General features: G+C 36.3%; 1 protein-coding gene across 3 annotated transcripts in view; it reads right to left on the reverse strand.

The window, feature by feature from the left end:
- Window positions 1-1,669: 1,669 nt before the first annotated feature.
- The window catches only part of GABRA6 (gamma-aminobutyric acid type A receptor subunit alpha6), a 33,084-nt gene continuing 12,666 nt past the window's right edge, over window positions 1,670-22,087 (reverse strand). For 2 of the 3 annotated variants that reach the window (XM_083798058.1, XM_083798060.1), the window contains exon 9: window positions 13,102-14,013. In XM_083798058.1, coding sequence (XP_083654184.1) covers window positions 13,699-14,013 — 315 coding nt within the window. In that variant the 3' untranslated portion in view covers window positions 13,102-13,698. Of the gene's footprint in view, window positions 8,873-13,101; window positions 14,014-22,087 lie in introns of those variants that run through there. The other variant, XM_083798059.1, reaches the window with a different exon arrangement.

Below are 22,087 nucleotides of genomic sequence, written 5' to 3' on the forward strand. Positions count from 1 at the left end.
CTTCTACTGGAGAATGTATCCAGGAGCCTTTGTGGGGTCCCTTCATCCAGGTGTCAACTGAGCCTCGCTTGGCATGGGACATGCTGCACTTTGCAGAAATAACAACCATACTTGGCATTCCTCTGAGATAGAAGAATTCACGTTTCATGCATAGAAAGCCTTTGTATTAATAAATTTGTAATAATTTGTATTATTATATTTTATATTATGTATATATACATAAATATATATGTAATATTTGTATTATTAAGCAGGGATGATGAAGTTTGGTTTCACTACTGATTACTATGTGTTGACCTTAACCTATCAGATTTTTATTTAAGTATCTAGAAACATAAGCAGAAAAATATGAAAACTGAGGAAAACAGTTCCCTAACAATTTCTGAAGCTTCACAAGTGTATGTGTTTATTTATTAAACTATGTAAAGCAGAGTTGTGCTGACTTGAATACTCTCTGTTTAACTGGTTTTGTGGGTCTTGTCAATATATGACATCAAGTTGGAAAGGACCAGAGAGACTCCTAAATCTCAGGGACTCTCCATATTAAAATGTAATCAACGCTATTTTCATGTGATGTTTTTGTTGTCATGAAACATTCTATGCCAACTAAAGTACGTTTAGTAGCAAGTATTCATATTGTACTCAAGTCCAATTTTTTGCAGTTCAAGTGATGCGGAGGACCTAGAACACCCACCGTCCTTCAGTGCCACAGCAAAATCACTAGGTCCAGACTTTCCCTGTTACCACGCCATCACCTTTACCATCTCTTCAGCTTTCAAAGCAACGTGAGTAGTATGGCCAAAAAGGAGATGGGCTCAGTTATTTAATTTGTCTTAATTTGTCTGTTACTAGCAGATTGCTTTCTCAGAGACCATTACAAACTACATGATTTTGAATAATCTTGATGGCCAAACTCTCTCCTGTAGAAATATGTAAGTAACAAAATCCTGTTTTGCCTTCTCCTCTTAGTACTAAAATCAGAACAGCTTTCCATTACAATTTGATGTGTCAGTTGTTGGTTTTTTTTTTTCATGTTAGGGTGTCATGGGAGATGTTTTGAGATTGCTGCATCTTTAAATGGAACTCCTAGAGAGAAAAAGTGTTACATTTGCACATCACTGACCTGAATATTTTCTTGGTGATTTCAGAACATTGAGGTGCTCATCTATAAAAGTCATGACTCCTTGATCGGCCCCTAATGTAGTGATACCTTGTAAGCAAACAAATTACTTTCCAGTCTTATGATAGACATAGAATGTTGGTGTCTTGTGAATCTTAACTTCTAGTACAACTGGAATTAAGAGTTTTAAACTGACTTAGCTTTTAAACTCACTTTGGTGCTTACTGGTCCTGAATAGAGGACAATTATCCAGTGGTTTTAATTTATTTCAAGCACACAGTAATACTCCTGTGACTGCTCCATAAAGAGCTGTTAATGAAGAGATCTCAGACGTAGAAAGTCATTTTTTGCTACAGAATACTTGTATGCTTGCAGAATAGAAGTATATTAATAGTATATTAATAGGTACATTGTATACAGAGCTTCCTAAACACATCTGTGCTCTTTCTGGTTTCTAAGTTCTCCTACCAGGAAGGGTTTTGTCCTTTATTCACTGTTAAAATTTTGTTGTGTTGCTTTCATAGGGTACATGGAGGGAGGGAGGTTTGTTTGTTTTTTTCTTTCAATTCTTAAAAAAATATGTACTATAATAGCAGGCATTTCTGAATATAGCTTTTAAGAATGCATTTGCCTTAATTCATGTAATTACTGGAAGTTGTGGACGCTGCTTTTCTTTAGCTGGTCTTTTTAGGCATCTCTATCTATGGTAAATGGATTTAGGTAATTTTTTGTAATAGGTTGTTCCATATTAGAGTTAAGCAGTATAGTGCTATTACAACTGAGCTATTACATAGGCTTAAAAAAATGGCATTTAAAGCAGCTTCTTAAATATGGCACCTCTTAGTCTCAGTTAATTCCTTTCTCTCTGGTCTTGTTCGGTTTGCTTCAGCAGAGTTACTTCGCTTTCATGGTGCTAGAAGATCAGAATAAAGTCCTTAGAGTAGCAAGGGCAAAACTTCCTACATTTTCATACTGATGTAAATAATATGAAAATAATGATGAAAATAATCTAGTTAGTACTAAAAGCATCAAGCCTGACTCCAGCTGTCAGACACATGCACGCTGACTATCAGCAAGGCTCTGTCCACCTAATTGGACACAGATTTTTTTGAGAGAGAGATACAGTAACTATACTTGAAATATAAACGTCAAGTGATTTCAAATACAAGGCTAGACAGATGATGTGCTTCTAGATTTCTTATACTGGGAAGTAATCATTTGAAAAGAGGAATTCTGTGCTTTCTGCACTATTAAATGTTTTGAACTATTTTATGGAGATCATATTTAGTGTTGTTATGGTCTTGCTCCACCTGTGAATTTTATTCAGTACTTTACTCCTTAAAGCAAAGCCTGCATAAAAATATAAGAAAATGAAGAAAGGTTCAGAAATCATTCAGGTAAATGTTCAGATAATGTTAAATTCTCCATGCTAGATTTGCAGTTTAAAGATAAAAAAAGATAACGTCATTTCTTGCCATCAGTCCACGTTTTAAGCTTTGGCTTCCATTAGTAGAATTTTTCATTCGTGGAAGGAACCATGTGCCCATCACAGACAACTCTGCTCACAAGCTTCCACTTGTATTGAGAGAGATTTAACGGTTAGATTGATTGTTTGTTTTAATATTTAGTGTGTGTTTTTCTTTCTTTAATGTTGTAATAATGCTTTATTTTAAATGTTTTGAATTAAATTATTTGACAAAAGAAAAATCCTGCACCTGGTTCCCCTACTACATGCTGCCATCACAGTACATCTGTAGGTTATTCAGAGTCTGCACTCTGGGTTTCGCGTGTGTTCACAATACTAAAACTACTCCTTATTAATACTTATCCAGCTACTCCTTTAGCGCTGTGAAGCTGATTTGGAGTAACTTAGTAACACCTTAGAAACTTTTGTTTTTCCAATAATTGTTTAAAAGGCCTCTGTTCAAGTAGATTAATTTAGTTCATGTAGGAAAACATGCTAAAAGGGTAAAGAGTGTTTCAAAGTAAAATGTATTTGGATAAAATTTAAAACTGATAAAGCTTACAAATAAAATTTAATTTTCCCTTTGAATAGAGTTCCATGCAGATTTCCATAGCAAACAATTAATGATGTTTTTTATGTGAAGACTGGATAAGAAAGGAAATGGAAGTTTTTACTCATATAAAACATGGTTAGGGGGGAGGGGAATATGTCAACTTTTAACCCATAAAGAATGTACGAATTCTTAGAAGTTGAGAATATACAATATTTACATTTACTGACCACAAAGGATCTTTTCCTTCATACATATTTCTGCCTATTAAAAAAAAAAAAAAAAAAGTTTGCAGTAAAATTCACCTCTTTGGATAAAGGACTATTCTATTTCTGGTTATTTCCAGTCTGTCACATCATCACAATCAAATCCTTCCTACAGACTAGTATAAGGAACTTAAAGACTCTAATATAATTTCCCCAATGAGATCATAAATGTTCTCCATTGACTTAAATAGTAGTCAAGTCAGATCACTTCATAGTCAGGAAGAGCAGAAAGTAAATAGCATAGTATTAGTTTTAGCATTGTCTCTTATTATATTTTGTTTTACATGGAGGTATGTAGTGGGTTTACGTGGCAAGGTTTTGGTAGCAGGGGGCTTCTGTGAGAAGGATCTAGAAGCTGCCCCATGTTTGGTAAGGGCCCCACTGCTGACCAGAGCTGAGCCAATAAGTGATGTTGTTTTGCGCCTCTGTGAGAGCATATTTAAGACAAGGAAAAAAAAACGCTGCACCACACAGCAGCTGGGAGAGTGAGAGGAGTGAGAAACAGCCTTGCAGGCGCCAAGGTCAGTGAAGAAGGAGGGGGAGAGGTGCTCCAGGCGCCGGAGCAGAAGTCCCCTGCGGCCTGTGGTGAGGACCATGGTGAAGCAGGCTGTCCCCCTGCAGCCCATGGAGTACCGCGGTGGAGCAGGGTTCCACACTGCAGCCCGTGGAGGAGACCACGGTGGAGCAGGTGGACCTGCACTGATGGAGACTGCGGCCTTTGGAAGACCCCTGAAGAAGCGCTATAGACTGACCATAACCCCCATTCCCCCGTTCCCCTGCGCCGCTCAGGGGGAGGAGGTGGAAGAGAGTGGTTGGGGGGAAGGTGCTTTTGGTTTCTTTCCTTTGTTTCTCACTTCTCTAGCTTGTTAGTAATAGGCAATAAATCTTACTATCTCCCTACGCCGAGTCTGTTTTGCCCGTCACGATAATTACTGTGCGATCTCCTCGTCCTTATCTCAACCCTTGAGCCCTTTTCATCGTATTTTCTCCCTGTTCCTCTTTGAGGAGGGGGAGTGAGAGAGCGGTTGTGGTGGAGCTCGGCCTCCCAACCGAGTAAAACCACCACAAGGTAGAACTTCTGACTTCTTAGCAGAGAACCAAATTTTTAATCTTCTAATCATCCCCCACATCTCTATTGGGAACACCTTGTTTCCAGGTAGGTTAAATAAACACACAGAGTTCACAGCCCTTAGAAAGGTCAACTTCTAACAGTAGCTATTTCCTTATTTTCACCAAAGCAAAGCTGTCATTCAGTTATAGTAATGCAGCTTTTTTAAATGTACATGAAGAGTAGACATAAATATTCCAGTAAAGAGTTTCAGATTGCTAATTTTATTTAATTTTAAATTAGAAAATATTACATTTCTATCTGCTATATGAAAAAAATATTTTAAATGAAGCAGGTATTATTGGGAGAAAAAAAAAAGAAACACAAAACAACCTTTGCAATAATGCTTGAACAGGTAATTACATATGGCCCAAAGAAGACTTATTTGCTCCTTAAGGCATGTAAAGGATTTAGTACCTTAAAACCATTAAAGATCACTTTTATAAAGTTAAAAATAGTCCAGTCATAACTGATGTCAGACCATGTTTTCATGAGCTATTGACATCTTTGACCTGATAAAAATCCAAGTGCATTGCAAAGGGATTTAGCTGAAATGCCCATTTCTATGTTTTAAGAAGTTCTGCAATGTTGGCCTACTTTCATAAAACTACAGTAAATACATGGGATTCATTTATTTTTTTTCCTCATCTGTGTTTGATTTTGTTTGTTCCCTTAAAATTGTATGGGTGGTTTTGGTTTCTTTGGATTCCTTCATTTGTCTTGGTCAAACTGTTTTAAGACTTGTATACCAGAAAGCATGTCTGAGTCTCATTCATGGTTTGTCAGTAACTTTTACTTCCAACAAACTTGGCTGATATGCAATTGATTTGTGTCAAACTGCTATCTGGAAAAAAAACTGCGGATCTATAATCTTTGTACGCAAGCACCACTCCAGGCATGGGTGAGTCCTGATTTTTGTTGACGAAGTGATGAAGAATGGAATAGTTTCTGCCCAAGTCTCTACTCATTCTCCTTCTGGATAAAGGACCTTTTCCTTTTCAGGGTTCTCCGTAAAGCCAGGTGATGGACAGCATTTACCTGGAGATTTGAAATACTTTGATTGCTTTCTGATTAAAGGTGAATCCTGTAAGAATAACTTATAAAGAAAAGTGGATAAGTAGATGAGGAGTGCTCTTCCTGTCATGAACAGGAAGAGAAACAAGAATGTAATAATCTAAGCAATGACAAAGTCACTTCTGAATTTTGTTTGCGTAGGTACAAGAGAGACACTGAGTTGGTAATGTGATACATCAAAATATCAAAACACTGGACAGTACTTGATACCAAACCATAGCGAGGACTTTCATCTTTATATGTACATTTCATGGATTTATTCAATTCTTGCTGTCACAATAGTGGATGATCTAGTGTCCCATTGCATAGATTATGTATCTGAAAACTCTGATGCCACATTCTGTCCATTTGAGGGTTTGTGGGGTAAACTCAATCCATTCTGTTTACTTGGATACGTAGAAAGTTAGGTCAATTTTGAATAATGTATTACAAGTGTGTGACAGCTCAAGGTAACTGCCTACCTAACCCTCCCCCCCCCCGTCCATTTTTGCACATAAAAAAAAAATTCATTTTACAGAAACTTTAAAACTTAGCTCCTGATCTTCTAATTGCAATGCAGTCAAAAATACTGGGGGAAAAAAAAATTAAAAAATCCCGCCATCTCCCTTAATCTCCTTTAAATTAATATATATTTCTCTATTTAATACTATTTTTATTATCTACAGAAATACATATCCATATGCTTATATATATATGAATCTTTTTTTTTTGTATTTATCTTTTCTTTTTGCTCCATATCTTGTTTGGTTACTGTTGGACCATAACTAGTATTTTTATGAACTGACATTAATTGTAAGTAATTACATTTATTCTAAGATATAACTTAGCATTATGATTATTGATGTTGAATATGATTGAATATGAACTGTTTCTCTACAAAGCATTTAATTGGGTAAATACATAGTCCCTTCCTACTATTCAAACAAATGTGGAGGACAAACCTTTCCCTATCTTGTCCACATGGAAATCTCCTTTGAAGCAAAATCAGCAGTCTTTGCAATGATGTTGAAATGTGGTATCAAACACCAAGAGCTGTTAGTATATTTTTAATGTGCTGATAGAACCTTACAGTTAGGAATTTACCATTATTTTATACATTGAAATACTACATTCCAAGGAAATAATGACTATTTAGTAACTCTCTGGATTTTCTGTAAATTCATATTCAAATATTTTTTAAACAAAGAAGACTGGGTACAAAATTTAGCTTCATTGTAACTTTTTTTCCTATAACTTCTAAAGATTATCGTTTTGTGCATAAACCAGTTCTAAAGTCTTTAGAAAACTCTTACAGACATTAGTGTATTCAAAATAGAAAATTAGTCTGTGGAGCAACAACGAGTAAAGTTAGACTAAAAGATAACCTCTGGGTCTCTACAACACTTTTTTTTTTTTCCAAAATAAAATGTATTTACAAAATGTAAAATGCTAACTTGCATAGTGTCCATATTTTAACTTTTAAAAATGTAAAAGATCAATTTCACAATTTTCATTTCACAATTTTGATTTCAAAGCAAAGTGAAGAAAAAATTCAGTGCACTTGCAAATATATCCAAGTGTGCCGGCCTGCTGCCAGTCAGGAAAAAAAAAAAAAAACTGCAAACACGACATCTCTGTGCAGCAATAGTTAATATTGACTCAAGTCTACTTAAATTGTCTGCAATTATGTTCTACAGAATTAAGAACAAGAAGTTTGAAAAGTGATCTCACATTTTCAGTCCAGGAACCACACCAGTAAAAGCTATATGCTTCTCTTGAAATAGGAGAAAAAACAGTGAAGCTGTAAAAAAAACAGCTGGAGCTGAAAAAACAACTGGAGCTAGCTCAACAGATAGTTAAGTTAGTTATAGTGCCAATGAAGCCAATAGAGCACTTGCTAACTTACTGGAATTAGCCAGCCCCTATTTATTTTTTCACAGTGACTAAGATGTTTGTTTAGACAAAACAAAAGACCCTGAATTTTCCATCTCACTTTAAAATGAATATAATTTTGTTGCACTACAGTTAAATTCAGGATAGGGGTCCTCAATTTATATTTGGCTGCATGTAAGACTTGTGTGCTTTTGACTCCCACCAGTGTCCACTACACCTGCAATAGACGTGGCTTGATTTGATTATCTTTCCTAATTACATACTTGAGAAGGTCTACAGAGATAAAGGGTGTGAATGTACAATAAAATAATAGATGACTATGAACTATGAAAAATAAATCCTGTGACTGTTTTTGTTGAGAGTGAGAAATAAAATACTAGCATCTTTAAACTCTGAATTTGCTGACAGTAACTTCCCTGTGGAAAAAGTTCTAAGGAGTTTGCTATGTGCAGTTCAGTAGAAACAGCTGATAAGTTTGTTTCCTAACTAGCTGTCAAGACTCGCTTCTGGGAAATTTCCTAGAGCTGGAGACTTGAATTTCACTTGACGGGTAGCTGCATCTTTCTAGCCAGTCAACTTGGAAATCTCCCTGGCATCAGTCCCTGAAATCTCCCTGGCATCAGTCCTGTGTTTCTAGATACTGCCCATAAATTGCTTGTAATTAAACTGGTTTCACTTTCACGGTCGCTGTCAACAAAAAAGCATTATAATGTAACCAGCTAAAGTACATAACCAATCCTTTCTGTTTTGTTCCTTAATACGAATTTTTTCTTTACAAATATTACCTCAGATTAAAGGATATGAAGTTGAAATTACAGAAAATCAGTATTCATCATTCATCTTATCTATGAAAAGGTTATGAAAAGGTGATGAGAGTGCAGCTCCCTCTCATAGCTTTTATTCTTAACGTTATTTTGGGCCAATTTCACCTGATGCAAATCAGTGCAGCTCCTAGCACTTCAGTGAAACAGTGCTAATTTATACCAGTTCAGAATCTGGCTTCCTTTAGTAATGCCCATTGCATCTAAGAGAAATAATCCCATTACTGATGTTTTATACCAATGTAAACATTCAATTATTTGTTACAGAACTAGAACAAATACACATTCTTTTCTTTGACTGTTGGACAAAATAATTTAACAAGAACTTTTATAGCAGAATTACAGTAAGAAATTGTAAGAAAGTATTTTTAGAACTCTGTGCAGTTTCTGTTTTTTTTGATTTGTCCAGAGTTTGTTTCCAGATGATGTCCAATGGAAATATTCTGTGTTTGAACATTGAGAGCACCTGTGGATAGACAATTCCTTTGAAGTCACTTCAACCCTACGAGACCTTCCGTGATTTTTTTGAAACCTTGTTCTGTTCTTTAGTTGGACTGATGGTCATTTCGAAGATGCATTGCAGTAGGTTCAAAAAACTGGAAGAAAAGTTAGGAGAGAAGTTTAAGCTATGGATTGTCAACAGTGTAGTTAACCAACACAATCACCTGATTTCTAGCTGTCTCAACAGGCTTGGAATAGAACTGCAGTCCAAAGGAGAACCTTCTCAGAATTTGATATTCGTTACCTGACCTCCAAAGCTCAACTGTAAGTACATGCAGCAATGACTATTTTCTCCTGAACATCATTTTTCCAGTGTTAAACTGAAGCACAATGCACAATACGCACTGTAAGCTTTATGAATATCAACAATCTTAATAATAACAATCTTAACAATCTTAACAATAAATACTTTTCCAGTTTTTGTTTCTCTGTTCTTAGTTGACCCCATGCATCACTGGCTTCTCATTTTCTCCTTCAGCCTGCTATGTAACTCCTTTTCTGCCATCGTGCTATGTGTTCCAATAATATCTAGGAGTCAGCACATTTAGCACATTCAATTACATTTTACCTTCCGCCCCCAAACGTAAAATCTGCCCCCTCTGCTTGTTTTTCTGCAGTTCATCATCACAAATTTACCATAGTCTTCATGAGCTTAAGTCACTCCACAGACCTCATTCTGTGTTTTATTATGTTAAAAACTGTAATATAGTATGATACATATAAAATATTGGGACAGGTTACTTTAGAAAGGATATGTGTAAGAAGATGTGAGAACAGCATATGCATTATGAATGACATGGCAAACATAGACTAAGTTCTTATACCCTTCTTGTTAAAAGGGCATTTCTTACATTCTAAATCAAGCAAATTTTAAATTTATTAAAATAAACCAAGCATGCAATTCACTTATCAAAGTCACTATTATAAATTAGTGTTCAGCTTGAGGACTTAGCAAGATTTAAGAAATTAGGAAAAAAAAAAAAAAGCATGTATGACAAAAAAAGATAAACTTTTTTTTTTTTTCCTCAATTGTCAGATTGCTTTTTTCTCCCTTCAAGAACTTCTATGTTTAGCTAATCTGGACATGTGTGTATAGTTTTTCTGTGCAGAGCTTTCTGTGGATAGCAGATATTACTGTGCTTTACAGAAGAACATACAACATTGAAACATGCCTATTCTGTTCTCCATGTATAAATCATGGGGATGTCACATCCTCACACATTCCATCTAAATTAATTACAAACAGACCTTACATAGGTAGATTGTAAGTCCTCTTAGAGTAATTTAAATGCTTTAATTTTTCATATTATAAATGGCACAGTCGTGCTGCCATAGCTAAACATCTGTTAACATTTCAGTTATAAAACCCTTTGAGAGAGGGGGGTTTATCATATTTGGTCTAAAACATGGCATCTGTTATTTCAGCTAGGGATTCTTTCATATAAATACTTGCAAGTACTTTCCTTCCTCCACTTTTATGTTGTCTTTTGGTTATATGAGGTTCTAACAACATGCTGTCTAGCAAAATGCAGACAGAGAACTGTTGGCTTCATTCCAATAGTTTTACCAATATAACTGTTTTGCTGCAATGTTACTGCTTCTCCACAGTGCAAAACAGTTTTTGTGTTGAAACATCATTTATGGATCAAGTTGCACAGTGGATGACTTACAAAGTAAGAATGCTTACCCACTCATTCCATTGGACAACAGAACTGTTTAATTAGATATCAAGGCCAGAAGAGGACTTCATCTCCTTCCATGTCAAAAAGCATTCAGTTAAAGCACTTAGATTCAATATAGATTTTTTTTCCATCCATTCTAGAGAATGCTGCTATTTTGTTTAAAAAATATAATAAAGGATTAATTGTATAATGGAAATTTGGTGCTAAGCTTCCTGGCTGAGCTACATTTGGTTCAGTGTATGTGTGGAAAAACAAACAGAGTTCAGCGTAAGTTATCTTGCTATCTGCCCAATCCTGTCTGCTTTTATTAGAAACACCTTCTTTAGTATACAAACTTCCAAATCCTAAATGTGCTGTGTAATTAATATACTTTTAGCTTACATGTACAGTATGAGAAAGGGTAACTGATCTGAAGTCATCCAGTGAGGAAAGGACTAAGAGGGAGGGTGGGTGGGAGGTACTGCAGGGAGTACTTTAAAAAATACTCAAACCCCACAGTGTCTTAGAAATATTAGGTAAACACACAAGAATGACTTCATTTCTGTAACGTGGACTATTACTTGAGCCATAAGAAAATTCATTAGCAGTGCACAGAAATATTACCAAAAAGCTTAGAGGAGAGCTCTTCGTCTCATGCAACTGTCTTTACATTAGTAAAGCTGATGATCTGAATTCTGAACAAGTAGTTAAAAAAAAAATTAAAAAAAAAAAGAGATTTTTGAACTTCTTTGAAGTCTAAGAAAGAGTCTGGCCAGAAGATAGTGATAGGAGTTAGAAATGAACATACACTCCAGTACTAACAGCCTGCTTTCACAGACAGCACAAAGCAGATTAATGTAAAGCTCCTTGATTTGTTCTATATGCATTGCCCAAAGACAGTAGAGAGTTATTCAGCTTAGGAATCTCCACAGTGACAGGCTGGAAGGAAGTGACATTCTGCAAGGAACTCAGTATTCCACATAACATTAATCAAAATCTTAGCTGCACTACAAAAATTTCTGCACAGGAAATTTGGTTATTTCAGTGAGCTGATTATATATTTTTTCCACTTTTTTAAACATAAACCAAATAAACTTGAAAACAGCTAATATATTTGAAATACCACACAAAATGTACTCTTTTCAAAGAGTCAGATTCCATAACTGGATAATACTGAATCAATATATAATCTATTGGGCTTGAGGCTGACTTGAATTGAAGTGGCCTTTAAGAATGCCATGCTTTGCTCACCTAACTTTTGTATCACTTCTGCTCAAATGGAAAAGCTTACATATTTTTAATACATTTTATTAAAGCAAAAACAATCCTGATTTTCCTTGAAAGTAACAACTTTCAAGGATAAAACATTGAATTAGAAATCTACCAATGTATATCACAATCATTAGTTACAACTGAGCACATGAACAGGAGAATGTAATTTATGAAGAAAAGGTTGAGCAACACTTTACATAACTGTTTATATTCTTTGTCATTTGAAACATCCCAGCTGTTAAAACTGTTCTGTTCCATAAATCTTGATAGTGGATTTTTTGCATTCTATAATAATTGCTGCATTTGTGAACAGGTTTGTGAACTTGCAAAAAGGGAATTTTAAAAGTATTTACAGTCAGCACTATGTCCTAGTTCTTAGAAATATTTTAAAAATCTAGTTCTAATATAACTATTAATATACAAGGTTTAGTGTAAATATTTCATCACTATGAAGGTAAAATGTTCCAAATATTTCTCTATCCAAAATGTGAATGGTTGAAGGAAATAACTGGAATTATGGCAAGCTACGCAGGCTGAGAAACTGGCCTCTAAACAGAAACTGTAATGATAATACATGAGTTTTTTTGATACTTCCCTTCTCTGATTGAGATAAGTAATGTGCACACATAGTCAATATTTTAATAGAGGGATCAGTATCTCTGGCACAAATGCTAAATTTAGCATTGGGCAGATTTTGAGTGGCCAGGAGTTAGCAGCTGTGACCTCTTGAGAGAGGCATCTGCAGAACATTTACAAGAGGTAGTGCCTCCTATCTTCCTGCCCTTCTGATTTCATATAAGCTGCTTGGCAGCACACTCTCTCTTTGAAAGACAGTATTTTCCAGATAATACTAGTAGCAAAAAATCAGCAAAATTAGAGGCTACTAGCCTCTGCTTCAAGTAGAGGCAAGATGCCACCAGTCAGCTGATCAGCACTGTCTTGTTAGTTTGAACTGCAATATCTCCTGACTCTCCAAGAGATTTCCCTTGGCCTTCTTTACCTCTAACCTGGGAAATAAAGGCGGAATTAGCACACCACTCATATCAGATTTCCAGCCTCTATTGTTATTGATAGAGGGACTTCGTGCATTCAGTACAGTCTAAATAACATCATTATATCTGTAGCTGTCCTAAATAAAGCTAAATTTACCAATCATATTGACTGCAATGTCCAGTGAGATTCAAAAACTCTATGGCAACAAGGCAAATGAATATATTTTTTTACCAAGGAGAAAGGACACCATTAACTGTATTTAGACAAAAAGGAAAATCAGAGAATTAAAGCATTAAAGACTAAATTTTAATAACTGTTTGAAAGTGATAAGCTAATCACTGACTGATTGTTCTAGGCACACTCAATTTGCAGGGTACACATCTCTTCTGCACTTCATGGACATCTAAAGGCACAGTAACTCTTAGCCTGATTCAAACAAGCAAAGAATTTAGCAACTTTATCAGCATAAAACGGTTCCATTTTATGAAGAAACATGGAAAATCAGCATTAAAATGTAAAAAAACAAGGACTCTCAATTCACGGTGTATGCTGTAATATTCAATAGTTCTTCACACTGTAGATAAATGTTTAGAATAAATAAAAGACTTATTTTAGGAGACTGTTATTGTGTCACTGAAAAAATCTTAGCAGATATTCATGTTCTTATCTCCTTTATTGTATTGCTGCAACAGATAACTTTACCATTCCTTGCTGCAGACAGGAAGATGAAGAATTGGAAGATTTAAGATCGGTATGTTTGCTGAGAATGGTGTCATATGTTGTCTTACACAATTTCCTATGTTCTGCTCAGTGTAACATAGTAAAGAAGTGTTTACATTTCTCACCTTCAAATAGTCTTTCTACAGTTTACCGAGTGCCACTGTTATTGGAAGTGACAGCTGATTTTTAGAGAAAGGTAGTATCAGTAAACTTTCCTCAGACATAACTGATTAACTGCAGTTGCCAAAGCAAATGAACAGTTCAAATAGTATTGGCTAACTAAACATGGTACATATTATAAGCAAGTATTCTGAAATTCTACTACTCACTTCCATAGTGTCTTTTGAGAGGTAAACAACCCAGTATACCAGGTTGAATCCTGCAAATGCCACCGGAAAGAGGATCCTAGAATACTGGTCTATTTTACTTGTGCCTCCAATAGGTGGTGGTGCTGGGGTGGCTGGTGGAAGAACAGACACTGGTTGATATTGGGATGCACTATTTGATATTATGCTGGCTTCAGGAGATTGATCTGCCTGAGACGTTACAGAGTTTACTCTCTTCTTCAGGTTACAGTTGGAGTCAGAACGCTGTGGAGGAAAAAAAAAAATTGATTTATGGCTACAAGATTCTTAGGTCTTGTGATCATTACATTTCTCTCCATCATTTTACTCAACTTTCTGATTTGTTTATTTGCTTATTGCTGTGCTCTAGGACAACCTAAGGAAACCACAAAACAAAACTAATCTACAGAGGTACATTTGTGGTCTAAAGCTTTACTGTAAAAAGATAAAAGACCATATGCTCTCTGTATCATTAACACGTTAATTAACAGGAACGACAAGAGAAGGAAATAAAAGAGAAGGAGCTGTAAGGAAAAGATGATAATGGTGTACCTAAATTTCAGTATATTTGTGTGACTGAAGCTTTTGTAGATATGAATCAGCTTCAGACAAAACATGTATGGGCTGGCTTCAGTACAGTCTTTATTGTGTAAGCCCATTGACAAGTTTTGCTAAACACTCACTTGAGCTGACTGTCACACTGCTATTGGTCCCCAAACTAGTTGCTGATAAACTCACTTTTCACATCAAATGGGAGGAAATAGAAGTTCAGAGACCTTGCTAGCAATTCCTGCTGCTGCTGCCACCACCCAGCATAACTATTAGTAATGTGAATGTGTGACAGCAGCCGTAAGACTTTACTGATAGCTAAGAAAATAGAGAAGAATGCCTAGAGTGTCATGGTGCTGTTTATTGTTTTGATATGAAGTACTCAAGTTTTCTAACAATAGGGAGCAGTATAAATACCTTTAGATGCCACCAGGCAATGGAACATCCAACATTTTGGCTGAGTTTGTGTCTAAAGCTTCATCAATAAAAAATTACAAGGATTATTCCCAGGTTACTGATGTAACCATTGTACAACATAAACAGCTATTCCTGGATTTGAATAAGTGGGTTTTTTGGTCAGCAGAAGTAGATGACTGAATGAATGAAGTTGATGAGGGAAATGATAGGTGAGGTAAACAATTTACAATACACAGTATATTTATATACATTTTTTAAAGTGGAATAGTAACATTCAAATGGTTTTAAGGCAGCAAAATTCTGCTAGACTTGTGATTTCTAAAGTCATTCTTTGGGAGTGATTTAGTGGCAATCATTCACCTATATGGAGCCCTCTGTCAGCATTTTTGGGATTTATCCTGCAGGATTTCTATGCATGGAAACAGACTTTAGTCAGATAAATGATTGGGTCATTACACGGAAAAGAAACATTTCGTGCAGTACATTGCCTATACGTGTATGTGGGCCAAAATTTCTAAATAAAAGACCAGCCTAGCACAGCTGGTATCTTATGTATGATTTCAAATATAATTCTAACAGGAATTATCCTTTTAGCAGTATTACTGCCAAAGTATGAAAAGAGGTTACATTGCTACGCTAAAACGCTAAGTTCTGCTCATGGATGAAAGGACTGGTATCCAGAAGAAATTAGGGAGAATGGATTCCTCACAGCTGAATTTAGTCTACATAAAAAGGTTCTTTTTGTATATCTGTTTTTCAACTATTATCCTTTTTTTTTTTCTCTTCCATATCCTATCATACCTACCACTTGCTATAACCCCCCATCTTCCACTCTGATAGCAATTAAATGATCACTGTCATGTTTTGAATGGGTATCAAAGGGCATTCATGTTCTGGGGCTGTACCTATCTAGAATGCAGTTATTTGTTTTTGTATTTTCCAGTTACACAGCAAGCAACAGACAGATTTAAATGGGGGATGATCTACAGATGTGTCAGAAACAGAAAGAGGGTTATCCATGTCCACTTGCACTAATCATAATAGTAATCCCACTTTATGAACAGACTTACTGTCAGAGCCTGGGCCACTGTTTTTCTGTCAAGTCGCTATTCTATTTTGCTTGTATGCCCTGCTTTGAACTCAATTGTCAGAGTTGTAAGGTAGCTTGTTTTTTGCTTTACTGCAAGATAGCTTGACCTTTTATGGAGAATGAGTGGTTTCTAAAAACATAGTTGCTGAGGGACGACTTAGACCTTCTTATCTGCAATATTGTGATATAAGGAGAGTCAAATTCTGCTCTGGATCACTCAAGCATGAATTAGAAGTTATTGTTCTGAGGTAGAGTTAAAAAAATAGTAGGCATAGCAGATGTAGCATAGGGTCAGTGGATTATGTTGAATACTGAACATATTTTAGAATGCAGAGGTACTAAAATCATTGTGATCATCCAGATAGGCACCTGGAAAAGGGTAATCCTGGTTTAAATTTTATTCATAGCACTTATTAAATCTTATGTGTTGCTATAGGAGGAGGATGATCTTGATGTGACTTCAGGAAATGAGATAGAGTTTTCAGGAAAAGAGTCAGAGACAGGAAAATCTGGAGTCAGTGTGTATCCTCAGATTTGGGGAAGACACTGACTAAGTTGATTACATGCATGCTTTGGGGCCAGTTTGGATCCGTTTCTGTCAATGGAGTGATATTAATGATTTCTCATTACCTAAAATAGCCTGTTTCAATATTTGGGAAGGATCGGTGCATTTTGCTCTTTCAGGAATGCCACAGTTTTTGTGCTATGCTATTCAGATGCTTATATAAATCATTAAGGAAGTCCCTAAATAACATCTTACACTAAAACACTCGAGGGCCAATCCAGAAAGTCAGGGTCAAGAATATATTTTTGTCTACCACTATATTACCCAAGATACAGAAGCCTAAAATTTATTTCAGATGTGTAATGAAGTTGTTTCTCAATTTGGCAGCTGACAGTAAACCAGACTTGCTGCTGCAGGACAACAACCCGTACTTTTCATTAGAATTTACTGTTAAACCAAGAGGAAGAAACAGCAGGAAGAGATCATTCTTTTGAAACTATTCTTAAAACATCTGAGTTCTGAACAGCAGCTACAGCAATTTTTTTTATCATATTTAGATTTAACTCCTCCTTTTGACAAAGATTTCTACCTACAATGACATGAAATTTTGGCAAAACACAAAACTGATAAAACAGGAATGGGTGGCCTATTCCAGTTCCGATTTTGCACCGTTCACATAGCCAAGCAGTCAAATAGTGAAGACTCTTTTACAAATAGCAAGAGCAACAGAAAGAATCATGAGACATAGCACACTGGGTCATAATGAAATAATGCATTATGATAAGTTACTGAATCCTGATTCAAAAGAGTATTTTTGCACTGCCAGAGACTGCTGGTCCCATTAGGCCATTTAACTTGTCACAATGTATGGCTGCCTAGTGACACAGAACAGCTTGCAAGATCACTGCTTAATGTGAGGTACCATAAAACTGGACTAGACAAGAGATTGGTATGTATATGGGCTAGGAAGGTATAGTCTGGATTCTGTTAAGGTTTTGCAGCTCAGCTATCTGATCCCCTAGGAAGCTCACAAAGTAGTCTTGTCTGTAAAGGTGCTGATGATCTCTCAAAAGTCTCATCAATATCACTAGAATTTGCTTATGCTCGGAACATCTCAGGAGGCTCTCAGCAAATCACTCTGCTTCCAGATATACAAAATATAGCATATATAATCTTGGAGTAAATGGAATTCTTTGTCTGCTTTCTCTGTTTTCTATAGATGCTAATTGTGATGAATGCACTCAAGAGATTTCTGAAATATATATTAAATTCTCTACAGTTCTGCTTTCCTTTATACTGCAGATGTGTATTCTTGCTATCAGTTTAGCTTATGACCTAGCAGTAAAATGAGTATCTTATGTATGCTTTCAGATACTGGCTAATTTTAAACAAATGCATGCCCTTACTTCTCTCTCTTAGTCATTTATGTCCCTTATTGCTGTGAGGGCCATGCAGTACAGAGAGGTTTTTGAGAATAAATTTTAAAAGTTTAGACAAAAAAATATTATCCCTCCTTTAAAAAAAAATAAAATTGGATTGAGACTATTAAATTTTGATGATATCACAAAAGAAAACAAAAGCAAACAAAAAACTAGGACCAAAACTCCATCTCTGTACAAAGCAGAATACTAAATTGAATATATAACATTCTTTTTCCCTGCCCATCTAATTTGTAGATACAGTAGTAGATTATTCGATAAAACCATTCATATTATCTACATGAAATCACACACTGGTAACCTAGCTCCCAAAAAGGGAGCTAAGCTTAGTTTAGCTACTTAAATCCTTCTCAGACTTTGCTCTGCATATATCAGTGTGATTCGTAAGACCTCTGCTTAGCTATTGAATGATCTATATACAGCACCTTGCAGCAGGGAAGTTCACCACATTGTGTAAGATCTTGGGCATGTACTAAGATACCTCAATCTTTACTGTCTTGTGCAGTTTAAATCTCCATCTAATGCCAGAAATTCATTATAACCTGAGATTCCTTTGCATATCTCACCTGTGGGGTCTGATTTAAAAAAAAAAAAAAAAAAAGTGCATTATAAACATTTGTAAACAGTGTTCTGCATAACTAACAGCTGAATTTAGTTTAGATGTCATTAATAGTTCCTAGCTTTGGGCATTTCTTTAGGCATTCTAAATTTCCTTTCCTAGGCATATTATTAGTAATTGCTACAAAATTATTTTCTTTCTGCTTTACCCTAGTAGAAGGGTTAAATCAATCAACTGGAGCATAGGAAAGCCATATTCAAAATTTTTCTTAACCTTCACAGACTGAAACTCATCTCTCTGAAATTATAGCCTAACCTTCAGGTGAACATGGGTAGGGAAGACTGATAATTTGTTATTATTTTCAATATGAATATACCGTACCAGAGTTTCTCCCCTCCCCTCCCCTCCCCTCCCCTCCCCTCCCCTCCCCTCCCCTCCCCTCCCCTCCCCCCTCTCTCTTTTCTTTTCTTTCTAAACCTTCCTTGCTTCCCTGCATTTGCTTTGTCAAACAGATAAATATTTAACTCTGGCAGAGCCTAATAATGAGCACCTACTTTCCTTGTTGCAATGACAAAAAGTCAATATAATTGAAAGTTGTTGTTTGTTTTTAATAGTCTACTTGATATCATGCAATTGTGGAGGAGCAGGAAGGTCTCTCTAATTTGATGGAAAGTGCTGCGTTCTCAGTCAAGGCTTTATTGCACATAGCTTTTCTAGCATGACCTCATAAAGGGTTGTTGATAATCCAAATAGAAGTGCTCTCCTTTCAGCTATACTATGATACTCATTAAACATCCTCAATATATTCTGACGTAATTATAGAAAACTAAATCCACTATTCAGAAGTGACATATGGCTGCTCTGCAGTTGGGCAGAGTTGTTAAAGAGAATGAGAATCCTCTTCTGCTCAAGCCATGTTATTTTGAATACAGGTACTGAGCACTTTGTGGGACAGGGAAGCTCCCCCAGCAGTACTTCACTGTTCTGTGTTGTTTTCTGTTAAAATAACAGGTCTTTTAGAAAACAAATGTAATCAACCAACCACACTATAATGATCTTTTGTCTGTTACATGTAGTCTCCCACATGTAAAGGGTTTCTTTTCTTTCATAGTGTGTACTCCCTGTCCTCTGCTGGGTACTCCCTGACCATCTTGCAAAGCATTATTTAAAATGATGCACTCCAAACAGTATCACCAATGCCTCTTCCCCCACAACTTCCAGAAATGGGGTAAAGAAAGCCATAATGATGAAACAATATGATTGATATAAGAACAATATATTTGAAAGAGATTAAAAAGCTAACTGCCACAATGCACTATATATTTACATATATATATACATATACAAACATACACAAAATGTTTGTTTCTGACATGCTATAACAAGCTTGGTCACCATATGAATAAAAACAGGCTTCTGTCAGGGTCCAGATGACTGCCCAGCTTGTTGCCATCGTGTTTTGGAGTGGAACACCCATAGTTTTGTATTTCACACAGGGATTGCCTACAGCTGACAGAGACAGCAAGCCAAATTCTGCCCTCAGTTAACTGAGGTAAATAGAGTAGCTTGCCTGGAACCAAAACAGGCATGCTGGGCTGTCATCAGTAGACCGAGCACATACTTAGACCATTGCATCTCTTACTGAAACTAGCGTATTCCAGTAACTTCAACAGAGTTTCTCGTACTTTCATTAATATAATAGAGAAGAATGTGGTCTTATGGCATCTTTCTTTTCCGAATGTACTGTTTTGGGGGGGATATAATAAAAACCTGAGAGAAAAAGTGTTGTTCATTTGAATAAAGCACGATTTTGAACAAAGTTAACTAGACTCAATTGGGAAGGAGTCTTTTTAAAAGTATTTTGAAATACTATTTTGCAGGAAACATAGTTAATTTAGAATGGAGAGGAGAGGAGAGGAGAGGAGAACATATTCCATAAATACTTTTGTCTTCCTGAGTTCAGGTCCTCAGTGAAAGCAGCAAAAGCTTCTATCTGACTTTTATAGCTCCTTATTTTCATTTGTATTGAAGCTATCTCCTGGGGCTTGTCTTACCTAACGCAGCAGAATGGGTCTCCTGTCATACAAAAAGTACTAGTTCAGACAGGGTAAGGATATTCTCACAACAATGTTCTTTCAGGCAAAATTCATCAGACAATTTAAGATAATACAATGTAAAAAATATACAGTCTATTTGTTAATTCTACTGCTGCTATGGGTTAAAGAGCTGCATAGGCAGTTGTACAGCTATGACAGTTTTGCAGTAAGAACATCTCACTTTTTCACTTTTATGTTTACATTTGGACTCCCCAAAGCTAATTAAATCTTTAAATTCTCTGAAAATTTCTCAGTTTAAAAATACCGACTTCTATAAACACAGAAGACAGTAAACATTTTCACACATTGTTCATTATTCTTCATCCTGTATCTACCCCTCCATGTAACTAAAATTCTGACAACTTCCACACCTTTAAAAATTACAGGCAAATAAAAATACTAGCATTACAAGGGGATGAAAAACTTTACTACCCTATCTAACAGGGCAAATAAATAAGTACACCACAGATTAGAAAAAATAAAGAACCAAAGTCCAGGGCAGGAGAGAATTAAAATATTTTAACACATACATGTATATCACATGGAACAGACAATTAGTTAAAATCATTTTAAATATATATGACAGATTCTAATAGATTTTTTTTTCTAGTGAATTAGAAGAAGAGAGAAAGATAAGAGACAAAAAGAGGAGCAGGAGAGGTAAGACAAATTATCTAAAGAGTAAAGAATAAGAATTAGACCTTGTAGAAGGAAAAGTGGTAAAAGAATTTAGAGGTGAACATTTGGGGGAGTAGTCGGAAGGGAACAATAAGGACCTCAGAAACAGCTCCTAAACCTACAGTAAGAAAAAAACCTGAAAATTATGTTGTGTGCCATACTTAAACAAACTTCTCTAAGACCAGTAATGTAACTATAGAAGCACAGAGTTCAGTAGAAGATGGTAATCCTGAGACAATAGTCATATACTCATGCAAGCAGCCTGTACTAACTACATTGTTAGCACTCAAATGATGTAGTTCAAATTTGTTTCAGCTGAAATTATATCACTGACTGCATCATATATCCATCTATATGACAACATGAAGTTCTTTCCCCCCATGCTTCTGCCACAAGAAAAAAATAAAAAGAAGGAAAGAAAATGCTCGAGGGAAGGAAGGCTCTGCAGGAGGATCTGGATAGGCTGGACCGATGGGCTGAGGTCAACTGCATGAAGTTCAACAAGGCCAAGTGCCAGGTCCTGCATCTGGGGCGTAACAACCCCAAGCAGCACTACAGGCTGGGAGATGAGTGGCTGGAAAGCTGCCTGGCCGAGAAGGACCTGGGAGTACTGGTTGATAGTTGGCTGAATATGAGCCAGCAGTGTGCTCAGGTGGCCAAGAAGGCCAACAGCATCCTGGCTTGCATAAGGCGCAGTGTGGCCAGCAGGTCTAAGGAGGTGATTGTCCCCCTGTACTCTGCTCTGGTGAGGCCGCACCTTGAGTACTGTGTTCAGTTTTGGGCCCCTCGCTACAAGAAGGACATGGAGGTGCTCAAGAGAGTCCAGAGAAGGGCAACAAAGCTGGTGAGGGGTCTGGAGAACAAGTCTTACGAGGAGCGGCTGAGGGAGCTGGGGTTGTTTAGCCTGGAGAAGAGGAGGCTCAGGGGAGACCTCATCGCTCTCTATAGGCACCTTAAAGGAGGCTGTAGAGAGGTGGGGGTTGGTCT

This window comes from Anser anser (genome assembly GCF_964211835.1).
Source record: "Anser anser genome assembly, chromosome: 14".
Taxonomy (NCBI): Eukaryota; Metazoa; Chordata; class Aves; order Anseriformes; family Anatidae; genus Anser; species Anser anser.